General features: G+C 54.5%; 1 protein-coding gene across 1 annotated transcript; it reads left to right on the forward strand.

Annotated features, from left to right (window-relative positions):
• Positions 1-3,537: 3,537 nt before the first annotated feature.
• Positions 3,538-11,400, forward strand: TNNT2 (troponin T2, cardiac type). Its single transcript, XM_064635737.1, has 14 exons — positions 3,538-3,668; positions 4,480-4,536; positions 5,076-5,108; positions 5,694-5,729; positions 5,989-6,010; positions 6,936-6,996; positions 7,126-7,242; positions 7,870-7,947; positions 8,078-8,188; positions 8,603-8,712; positions 9,323-9,413; positions 9,827-9,867; positions 10,561-10,566; positions 11,153-11,400. The coding sequence occupies exons 1-14, from the start codon at positions 3,563-3,565 to the stop codon at positions 11,199-11,201; spliced, it is 918 nt and encodes a 305-aa protein (XP_064491807.1). The 5' UTR covers positions 3,538-3,562; the 3' UTR covers positions 11,202-11,400.

Genomic DNA, 11,400 nt, shown 5'->3' on the forward strand with positions numbered 1-11,400 from the left:
GGACTGGAGCAGTGACATGACCCACAGTGGAGAAACGGTGGGAAATGGGAGCTCCATGTCTGGGCAGCCTGGAGGAAGGGAGAGACTGTGAACCACGGATTAACTCAGCCCCACAGGTGTGACCAGCCAGCCCTGAGCTGAAGGAGAGGGTGATTTTAAGGAGTGGGAGGAATATCTGGGTTGTTTAATACACAGCAAATGATGTTAGATTTTTTTGCAGTCAATAATATGTGCAATGTTTCCTCTTTAACTCTGTACTATATCTGCTGGCTCTCCTAATTCTAACAAAACAGAATTTCAAGCTTTAATGGAAAAGTTTATCTGTTTCTGTGCAGAGGATGGATAAATACTCCCCAGACCCCACTTTTTTCTTGTATACCCCCATAACAGTCCTGGGTTTGGTGCTGTTCCCTCTGCTCTGTGGGATCTAGTGATGTATGAGATAGGAGGGGAATGGAAATGTAGGAATAAACTTTCACAGGTTTGCACTGTCATGGCCAGAAGGGATCCTCCACTCCTGTGTCTTGAGAGGATGATATGAAGCCTTGTGCTAGAGGCTTAGAGGCCACATAAAAGATTTGGCCAAACTTGAGGTTTCAGAACCATGCTGAGCCTGGGGGAAAAGCAGGGCCACGAACTGATATTTGAGGGGAAGTGGAAATTGAGGGGATGGTGCTGTAGGAGGTGCTGAGGGCCAGGCCCCACATCCATCAGAAGAAAGAGAAGAGCAGTGTCAGAAGCAGGAGGTGATCCCAAGGCAGACAGGGCCGACTTCGAGCCCTGACTTCGTGTGTCTCCAAAAGCCCCTTGTGAGTCATCGCCCAGAAGTGAGATTTGACAACCCCTGGAGCTGTGGGTGTGCCCAAACACCCCTCCTGTAATGCCTTTCCCATGCCTGAGGAATCCAACTCTGGATTCAGCATCTTGAATAAGCAACCCTGAAGCCTGTCCTACCCATCCTGGGTAATAAAATGCTCAACAGATGCAGCCAGGACCAGTTGTTCCCAGAGTCCGGGCAGCAGGAGAAGTGAAACGTTGTTGCTCTGGGAACAGGTGGTTTAGCACATGAAAGTTATTTCTAGAGCTGCTTTGCGTTGTCCTGAGGCATCTCAGCTCTGCTGAGGTCTGGCAGGATCATGAGCAGTGCACAGGCTGGGCAGGGGATGGGGCTGATGCCCTGGGCCGCTCCAGGATGCCCAGGGATGCGGCTGGTCAGTGCAGACCTCACAGTGGAGTGGTGGGTGAAGGCTAGGTGAGGTGGGACAATGAGCAAAGTCCTCCTGACCACAGCTGGGAACACAAGCATGGCCATTGCTGCAGAGTTTTTAGCCCTGTTGGTAAACCAGACTGTGAATTATCCCTTTTAGCTGACCTCAGGCCCAGAGCCAGCATCAGGAGAGAAATGCCTCTGCTGAGCCCAGGTTGCCTCTTTCCAGAGCACTTGGAGGGCTGGGTGATCTCCCTGAGGACTTGTGCTGTGCCTTGGCTGTAAATCCAAGATAACAGGTCGGCCCTGAAAGCTTCAACTGAGCTAATAGGAAGCAAAACAAGCTGATCATTATAGGGGTGATTTTCCTGCCCCCTGAGCAAACACAGCCCCCTGAGAGGGCTGAGGAGAGGGGAGCTGTGCCCTGGACACGGCTCCTGACAGAGTTATCAGTGCTGCATGAGGCTGTGTCTAATCTCCTATTTGAGGCAAGCTGTGATCCCGGGACAGGAGGGGAGGGGGGAGCCTTATCTCTGCTAAGATAACACTGTCACAGCCCAGCTGGGGACAGCTCCAAGCTCCAAGTCCTTTGGAGAGATGCAACATCTCTGTGCCCGTGTCCCGGCGCTGGAGGACGGGCTGTGCTTGTCCTTATCTCAGCTCCTAACCCTCACTTTTTCCAATCTGCCCTGAACTCTGCCAGATAACCAGGCATGTCGGACACTGAAGAGGTCACTGAAGAATATGAGCAGTAAGTGGTGTGTTTTTAAACACACTTTCTTTCCCCCTATTCCCACTTTCCCAGAGTTGTAGTGTTGCTCAGAGGTGCCATTCAGAGGGCACTGGCTCTTGTCATTACCCCAGCACCCAGCATGAAACCCCCCAACCTGTGCCCATCTACACCCCTGCCCTGGCAGTGCCAGACCCCCAGCAGTGAGGAGTTTTGGGTTAGGAGCTGTATCCACACACATGGATGGGACAAGGGATGGTTCATATATTAAAAAGGCTGCAGTGTAAATCAGTGAGATAGAGCTGGGAAAACCTGATGCCACCAGTCTGTTGCTGATGGGGTCCTGCTGCCACACCCAGACCATCAATCCCCAAGGCCCAAATTTGAGAGGAATTTTTGCTGGTGAGAGTTCCTGGGCTATGAGGCGTGTTCTGGAGAGATGGGGCTCAACATCTGCACTACACAGTTATAGGGATCAGTGTGAACACAGCTCCTGCTTCTCATCCACCAGCTGAAAAAGCAGATTTGCATCCTTCTCTTGTGTTTCAATGCCACGACAAACTCACATGTCAGCAGCCTGCCCCCTGGGTACACCTGAGGACAGGCTGTGCATCTTCCCCAAGGTCAGAGAAGGACTTTGGGGCAAAGGTGGGATGTGAGATGACTGTTTCTGGGATTACAGGCCATGGTCACTCAGTCTTCTCAAGCTGCAAACTGGTGGTGTGCTCTGACCACTGTCAAAGTGTCAGTCCTGCTGTCCACAGCCTGCAGAGTGACCTGGGTCTTGTCCCTGTCCCCACTGCCACCTTAAAGCCACCCCCACAACAGCCCTTGCCCATTGCTATGAGAAAGGGGGGGAATCCTTGAGGAAATTCCAAGTTCCCCTCCCGATGGATGCACGTGCCCCGTTACAGCAGATTGGTGTAACTCCAGATATTTGTGTTGTGCTTTGCAGGGAGCAGGAAGGTAAGAGGACACGGAGCATCTGCAGCTGCACCTGGAGCACCTGCAGCTGCCCTGAGGCCAAAAAGTGATCAGAGAAACTTCAGTAACCTGCGTCTTCTTTCTCTTCTCTCTCTCCCGTGCCTGTGTGTGCTCTGTGAAGAGGAGTACGTAGAAGAAGGTAGGTGTCTACCTGCAAGGACCAAGAGAAAAGTGCTGTGGGTTCAATGCTTTGCTTAGGGGGCTGTGGGGGTCAACTCCTTGGCTGCAATGGCCAAATCGTGCCCAGGAAAAGCATGTTCGAGATTTCTCCACCTGAAACATCAGTAGGACCAAAACCAGACTAAATTTTCCCCGGATCTCTTTTGTCAAAGCAAACCCTTGACTAAAAACAGGGGTGGAAATGCTGGACACGGGTATTGGCAGAGGTGTGAGCCCAGGAACCCAACGGGAGCTGGAATTTCAGCTGGACGTGTGTCAGTGATGCTCAAGCACAAACCTCCGTCTGCCTCAGCTCGATGAAGACACAAACTGCGTGTGCACAGAGCTGAGCTGGGCTTTTGGGCTGGGCTGGGGAGCTGGGCTTTGCTGAGCCTCTTGCTGCTTCAGGGAAAACACCCTGAGCATTAAGAGCAAAGAGAGGCACAAAGGGGAAACCACTGCAGTGTTTTAGTCCTTGTCTAATGCACACCAGAGCTCCACAGCTTCATGGCCTCCAACTAACTCTGCGCTTATTCCTTTCCCTCCTCCCTGGCCCAGAAGAGGAAGAATGGATAGAGGAAGAAGACGGTAGTTATTGCACCTTTCTTTATTTCCTCTCTCCACTGCTGCTGTGAATATGTCGTGGGTCATGTGTCTTTTGCCTCTCCCTGGCTAGGAAATGGTTTTCTTTCATTCTTCCACTTCTCTCTCTTGCTCCTCGCACTCACCTCTCCTGCTGTGCTGTGCTGTGTGTGGATCTGCTCCTGTGTCTGTGGCTTCTCTCTTACCTCTGCCGATCAAATGCACTCACGGTTTGCTCCCTTTACTATCTTTTTTTTCTTTACTACTACTTTCTTTACTATCTTTACTTTCTCTTTCCTTCTGTCTTGCTGTGGGACCACAAGTCTTCCCAAGACCTGCGGGCCCCAGCATTGCTCTGACTCCAACGGAAGACTCTTGTGGGGCCACTGCTCCCTCCAGTGGAAAAATGCTCCAACAGTGTCACAAATAAGATTGTGAAGGTGCCGAAGGCAGGTTCTCTAGTGCCAGCCACCCCTGGGCTTCGCTGGCTAAAGGAGAGCGATGGAAATCACCTCCCCCTTCCTGGGGTGTAAGGGAGTGATAGCATGAGAGGGAAGGAGGGACAAGCCAGGAAGTGGCTATAAATCCTTTAATTTCATTAATTTACTTTTTTTTTCCCTGCCTGAGGACAGAGCAGCCCTTGGGTAAAGGTTAGAGCAAAATCTTTTGCTTTCTGAGCCTCTGTTTCTCTCTCCTGTGGCTGCGTCTCCTCCGGTCTCTCTCGGTCGGCTCCGTGCCACAGTTGTCCCAATACCAGGATGTGTTGGGAGCCAGAGGGAACGGTGCTGTTGGACTCACACTGCCCTTTATCCCACAGGTCAGGAAGAACAGGCAGAGGAGGTGGAGGAGACGACCAGCGAAACCAAGGCAGAAGGTGAGTGGTGGCTTTGCCAGGGAGCTCCCAAGGATTGGCAGGAGCCATGGGAGCTCCAGTGCAGTGCCAAAAAGGGGCTGAGATGTCCCAGCATGGCCTGTGACAGGGGTCAGTAGAACAGAGGGGCAGCTCTCCCCAGATCTGTGGTGTCCAGTGAAGGGAGTATCAAAGCTGAGATGCCCTTTCCTGATCTGCCTCGGCCCTGCAAGCATGAAGATGTTTGTGTTTTCTGCTGGTTGCTGATCAGTTTGTGTCCAGCCCTCTGAAATAATGCCAAAAATGAGTCAAGCCTGTTCCATCCTGGGGTCCCCACAGGTGGGGTTTCCAGAGCAGGGGTCATGCTCTGATTTCTCTCACCATCTGAAGAGCACTGGTGTTCATGGGACAGCTTTGGAACATTTGGGGTGGCCTGATGTGTGACCCCATGCTGTTACAGCTGGTTGAGGGGCTCAGATCTCAGCTATGTCCCCCTAGGTTTGAGTGCTGGGCCCCCTCTGTGGTTGTCCTAATTCATATTCTCCCCATTTCTTTTAAAACAGAGCAAGAAGATGAAACAAAGGCATCAGGAGAAGGTAAAGCAGGAGCAGAGGAGAGATGGTTTTGGCCATTTCAGTCTTGACCCCAGTCCCTCAAGATACTGGGCCCTTGGAACAGTATTTTTGGTGTTGAAATAATCCTCTGCCAAAGGGAGAGAATCTGTGGTAAACAGGGCAGAGCTGCCCTGTCTTTGTCCTGCAGCAGGGCAGGGGCAGCAGGAGGGGTGGCTGTGTGCTGCCTAGGAAAGACATTCAAAATCAGAGAACCAGAGAATCACAAAATTATTTGGGTTGGAAAAGACCTGTTCCAATTCCTTCCCTGGGCAGGGACACCTTCCACTAGACCAGGCTGCTCCAAACCCTGTCCTACCTGGCCATGAACACTTCCAGGGATGGGGCAGCCACAGCTTCCCTGAGGATCCTAGAAGGATTGAAGTACAATTTTGAAGTACAAAACACAAAAGGAGAGGGTGGCACTGCTGTTTTTTGGACAGTGCTCTCAGGGACATGGTGGGATTGTTGGGGTGTCCTGTGCAGGGCCAGGAGCTGGACTCGATGATGCTGACAGCTCCCTTCCAGCTCAACATATTCTGTGATTCTATGACTCTGTGTTTTCCACAGGTGGAGAGGGGGACAGAGAGCAGGAGCCTGGGGAAGGTGAAGTATCACCCTCATTCCTTTCACCTGTGTAAGGAGGTAGCAAAAACTGCTCTGCCCAGCCAGGAGCACCAAAGTATGTCTCGGGTTTTGGCACATGGATGGACACCTCATTGATGGAGGATGATCCACAGTGCAGCCTGTGCTGCTGGGAGAGAGGGGGAGCTCGGCTCAGGGTGGTGGGTTTGGGTCAGTGTGTGAAGGAAATGCCTCTGTGACCCTGACCTTGTCTTTCTGTCCTGCTCCTGGGGACCTGCAGGTGAATCGAAGCCAAAACCCAAGTAAGTGTCAGAGTGTTTTTTCTGGGGAAAGGTCTGAGCTGGGAGCTGTGCCAGGGCAGAGGCTCCATGTGATGGGCTTAGCACCCTGATCCATAAAGGGCATGGGACAGTGAGGCCTCCAGAGCATGGAAACACAGTGGGACTGGGAGATGGAGAGAAAAAGGGAGAGAACAGACAGGTAAACATGGAGCATGAGGGGATCCTGAGAATGAAGTCTTTAGGCAGTTTTGAAGCATTTTGTGTGCTCCCTGGGAGAAGTTCAGCTGCCCTGTGGCCCTGTAGCTGGAAAAAAATCTGCACCCCAGCCTGGGATAGAGAGTCCATGGCACAGCCAGGGTCTGGCTTCTGCAGTGTGCTCCTGGCCACAGCATGAGTGCCAGCATTCCAGGGACAGAGCACCTGCCCAAAGGAGTAGGGTTGTAAACCACAGCCAGGAACCTGTGAGTCTTCATGGAGCCCTGGAATGCTGTGGTGTGGGAGACAGATCTGTCCTCAGCCATCATCTCTTCATCCCTTTGTGTCTCTGCGTGCCCCTACTGAGCATCTCCTGCCCTCCCTCAAGCCCACAGAGAGGATGGTCTCCATCTCCCTGTGCCAGGTCACACTGGAGCATGTGGTTCCTCTGTGCCCTTTTGGGTGAGCAGTGGGTTGGCTGCCAGCCCCAGGGTGCTGGCAAAGGGTCGTGGCCACATTGTCTGCAGCTTGCACAGTTATTCCAGCCATGCCTTGGAGTGCTTCCCGGGAATGCCACAGGTCTTCCTCTGAGGCTTCCAGCTGGCAACTTCCAGCAAGAAGTATTACACTGCCCTGACCCACAACTGGGCTCACTCTTCACCCCTGGGGACTGCAAGGCTCAGGGAGGAGGGCTGGGTGGGTCAGATACCTGCTGTAGGCCCACCATCCTCCTGCTCACCTTCCACTGCAGGGTCTTCATGCCAAACCTGGTGCCTCCCAAAATCCCAGATGGCGAGAGGCTGGATTTTGACGTAAGTTGTGCCCTCGGTTCCCATTCCCACGGGGTGATCCTCTCACGTTGCTCCCCTCACAGTGCCCAGCAGCTCCCCAGCTCCTGGAGGCTCCACTCATGGGAGTGTTCCTGTTTCCATCCTGTGCAGGACATTCACCGCAAGCGCATGGAGAAGGACCTGAACGAACTGCAGGCCCTCATTGAAGCCCACTTTGAGAGCAGGAAGAAGGAGGAAGAGGAGCTCCTGTCCCTCAAGGACAGGATTGTACGTCTTCAGCCTTCCCCCTCCACCACTACAGCCACCCCCTCCCCTGTGGGCACATGGCCACCATCCTGCCCTCATAGTCCTGACAGGAAGATCCCTGCAGGACAGAGCCTGAGATTTGAACCAGATTTTGTACCTCAGTGCCAGGAATTATAGAATCATAGAATCTCCTGAGCTGGAAGACACCTACAACAACCAGTGAAGTCGAACCCCTGGCCCTGCACAGGACACCTCAACAATCCCACCCTGTCCCCGAGAGTGTTGCCCAAATGCTCCTGGAGCTCTGGCAGCCTCGGGGCCGTGACCACTGACCTGGGGAGCCTGTTCAGTGCCCGGCCAGCCTCTGGGGGAAGAACCTTTTCCTGAGACACAACCTAAACCTCCCCTGACACAGCTCCAGCCATTCCCTCAGGTCCTGTCACTGGGAAGCCCCTGGCCCGTCTGCTGCGGTGCCTACGACGATGCACCTTGCTCGTGGTCACTGTCCACACGTTCCCTTGGGAGATGTGGGAGCAGCAGATCCACCCTTGGGGCTCTCAGGGCTGTGAGAATCAGGGATCTGTCCATAGGGACAAAGAGGATGCAGGTTCCCCGGGGTGTCCAAGCCAATGTCCTCTCCTCCTGCAGGAGAAGCGGCGAGCGGAGAGGGCGGAGCAGCAGCGGATCCGCAGCGAGAGGGAGAAGGAGCGCCAGGCCCGGATGGCCGTGAGTGTCTCTGGGGAACGGGGGTTTGGGATGGGCTGGGGGGGCCTGGGAGCATGAGTTGTGTGCTGGGCGCAAGACAGTCCATGATGTGTCCTTCCATCTGCTCCTGACCCACTCCTGACCTCGGCAGGAAGAGCGAGCCCGCAAAGAGGAAGAGGAGGCTCGGAAGAGGGCTGAGGAGGAGGATAGGAAGAAGAAAGCTCTCTCCAACATGCTGCATTTTGGAGGCTACATGCAGAAGGTGTGTAATCCTACCCCAGGCGGTGCCAATGAAGCTGCTGGTGCTCCTGGGAAGGGCTTCACCACGGGCTGACCTCACCCAGTATTGATAGACTGTGGTTTCTAAAAGCAGAAGTCAGGTCACCGTTTTTGGGTCACAGCAGAGGTTATGGGGCCAAAGTGAGCTCAGAGCTGCTGTGAGCTCAGCTTTGCTGTGCAGATGCTGGCCAGGGCAGCTCCAGCCTTGCCTCAGGGACAGGGACAGGGATGGGGATGGAAACAGAGGTGTCTCGTCCACTGTTGCCAAAATTTCCTTAAAGACCTCATGTGCTTCTGGAACTCCAAAAACTGAGGGTCTTGGTGGCAGAACTTTGGATGGAGTAGAGCAAAGGCTGGGCAGATTTCCTGCCCTCCAATGAACTGATGGTTTCTTCAGTCAGAGAAAAAGGGTGGGAAGAAGCAAACAGAGCGGGAAAAGAAGAAGAAGATTCTCAGTGAACGGCGGAAGCCCCTGAACATCGACCACCTCAGTGAAGACAAGCTGAGGTGAGCACAGGCTGCAGGAGAGATGTCCAGGGCAGGAGCTCGGTGTTGGGTCTCACCTCCTGGGGCAGGATCCTGGGCTGGAGAGGGATGTCTGTAGCACGATCCTGGCTGTGAAGGGATGTCTGTGGCAGGATCCCGGACTGGGAAGGGATGTCTGGGGCTGGATCCCATTCTTGGAAGGAATGTCTGGGGCTTGCAGCCCAGACAAGAGGGTGATGGCACAGATGGAGATGGGCTCTGACACCCCTCTGGGGACATGGCTCCATGGCTCTGCCGGGCCACCACAGCCAGGCTGCGGCTGGTGGCACCAGCCATCAGAGGGAGCCAGGCTCACACACATGGGACACGTGTGTCCCAAGGGAGCCAGGCTCACATGGGTGGGACATATGTCCTGAGGGACCCACTCTCACATGTGTGTGACCTGCATGTCCCCCTGTGCACCGACCTCCACCGTGGCTCTGGTCCACGTGTGGGACTGGCATCACCACCTGGGTAACACATTCCTGTCTGGACAAGCAGCCTCCAAAGCAGGGGAGGTGTTGGCATCACTCCCCGTCCCCTGGGAGCCATGTCCCTTTCCTGCACTGTCATCAGTTGGCTCTTCCCACAGGGAGAAGGCCAAGGAGCTATGGCAAAATATCCGTGACCTGGAGGCTGAGAAATTTGACCTGCAGGAAAAGTTCAAGCGGCAGAAATATGAGGTGAGCCACCAGGTCCTCTGTGACTTGTTCACCCTCCGTGTTCCTGGCTGCTCCTTCTGCTCCCCAGCTGGGAGATGAGGTGGGTTGTCCAGCTGGCCTCCCAGCTCCTGCTTGGCACTGCAAGAGGCTTCCTGCTCTGCTGCACAGCACAGCCCCATTCAAAGCCAGGTTGGACGGGGCTTGGAGCAACCTGGTCTAGTAGAAGATGTCCCTGCCCATGGCAGGGCGTGGGATGAGATGAGCTTTAAGGTTCCTTCCAACTCAAACCATTCTGGGATTCTGTTATTCTAAACCCCACACAAGAACTGCTGGGAAAAAGAAAGCAGTGATGCATCTTCAGCTGGACCCTTGTCCCCAGCCAGGCGTGGGGCCTCTTGCCAGACCTCAGCACCCACCTGCATTTTTTCTTGCAGATCAACGTGCTCCGAAACCGTGTCAGTGACCACCAGAAAGTGTAAGTCCCTGGGCAGGCTATACCTCCCTTTTCAACATCTCCTGTCCTTCCAGCTCCCTGCAGTCCTGTCCCTCTCTATCTCCCCACTCTCTCGCACCCTCGCTGAGCCACCTCCTCTTCCTCCCACCCCTGCCTCTGGTCCTGCTGGTGCCTGATGTTCACAGACCTGCAGGTCTGGCCCAGAGATATCAGACTCTGCTCTTCTGCTCCCATTGACAGACCCCCATGACTTACTACCACCACCAGCTTCCCCCTGTCCCAGAGACCCTGGCTAGGGATGGACTCTGGGGAGACCTCACCTCTGCATGGGGAGCCTTGTGTCCTGTGAGGTCCTTCCAGCAACTCCCATCCCTGCAAGGGCTCTGCCCAGCATCCCAGGAAAGTGTTGGAGATCCCAGCTTGTCTAGGAGGGGAAATCCCATGGGCTATGGGAGCTGTGCAGCCCTGCAAGGGCAGGGGAGCCTGTCCCCATATCCATGTTCCCTGCATGTGACTGGGGGACCCTTTGTAGGAGGGTGGAAGAAGGTGTTTAACCCCCACTCTCAGGAGCACCATGCTGCTCTCACATCCCCATCCCAACCCTTCCATCTCACATGGGAGATGCTCAGCCCACCCCATGTCAGATGCAGCATCTCCCACCCACTTACACCATCTCTCTCTTCTCTTCTGCCCCAACATGGCCTGTTCCTGCAGCAAAGGGTGAGTACAGGTGTTTCTGAGCGTTGTGTGTCTCCCACTGCTCGTGTGCTGCATGGACACTGGGACATCAGGGAAGCAGCAGGGCTGAGGGAAAAGGCAATGCCAAGAATTGGCAGCCAAAGCCAGAAATGCCCTTCACTTTCCACCCAAGCCTCCTCCTCCTGCTCCTTCTCCTCTCTGCTGACTTGTGCCCAAAGCAGTGCCTGTCCCCCTAAGCTGGTTAAGGAGAGTGATCTGGTGGGTCCTGAAGGATTCTGCAGATGTTTTTATCCCTCTGCAGCCAGAGATCCAACTCAACAATTCTTCTCCTAAGGATCCTTAGATGGGGAGAAACATGGGAAGGGAATTGGGGCTCCTTAGAAATGCTTGGCAAATGCATGAGCTTGTTCCTACAGAGCCCCAAAACACTTGACTCAGGCCCCAGGGTTTTACCTGAGGGCACTGAAGACCTTCATCCCCATAGGGCAGTGAGCATCAATGGGAGGTATCTCACTCCTTTGCAGGACTGCTGACAGCACCCACCTCCCCCCTCCTGTCATGATCACTAATGCCTTATACTGCACGTGCTCTTCTGCTTCCCCTCCAGGTCAAAGGGTGCCCGTGGGAAGACCATGGTGGGCGGCAGGTGGAAATAGCTGACTCAGGAGGCACAAGAGGCTGAGCCACAGGGAGGGGCATTGCCCTAGGGCTGCCCCACGTGCCCACTCGCCCTTCCACTGCATGAGGCCCTGGCTGCGGGCACAGGGCGGGCTGGGGGGGCAGATGCTTCTCCAGGTGCCGTTTCTCATCTCCACACCCCCAGCTGGTGTTGTGTCTGTAAATAAAGAGAGCGGT

The sequence above is a fragment of the Pseudopipra pipra genome, chromosome 25 (assembly GCF_036250125.1).
Source record: "Pseudopipra pipra isolate bDixPip1 chromosome 25, bDixPip1.hap1, whole genome shotgun sequence".
In the NCBI taxonomy this organism is placed as follows: domain Eukaryota; kingdom Metazoa; phylum Chordata; class Aves; order Passeriformes; family Pipridae; genus Pseudopipra; species Pseudopipra pipra.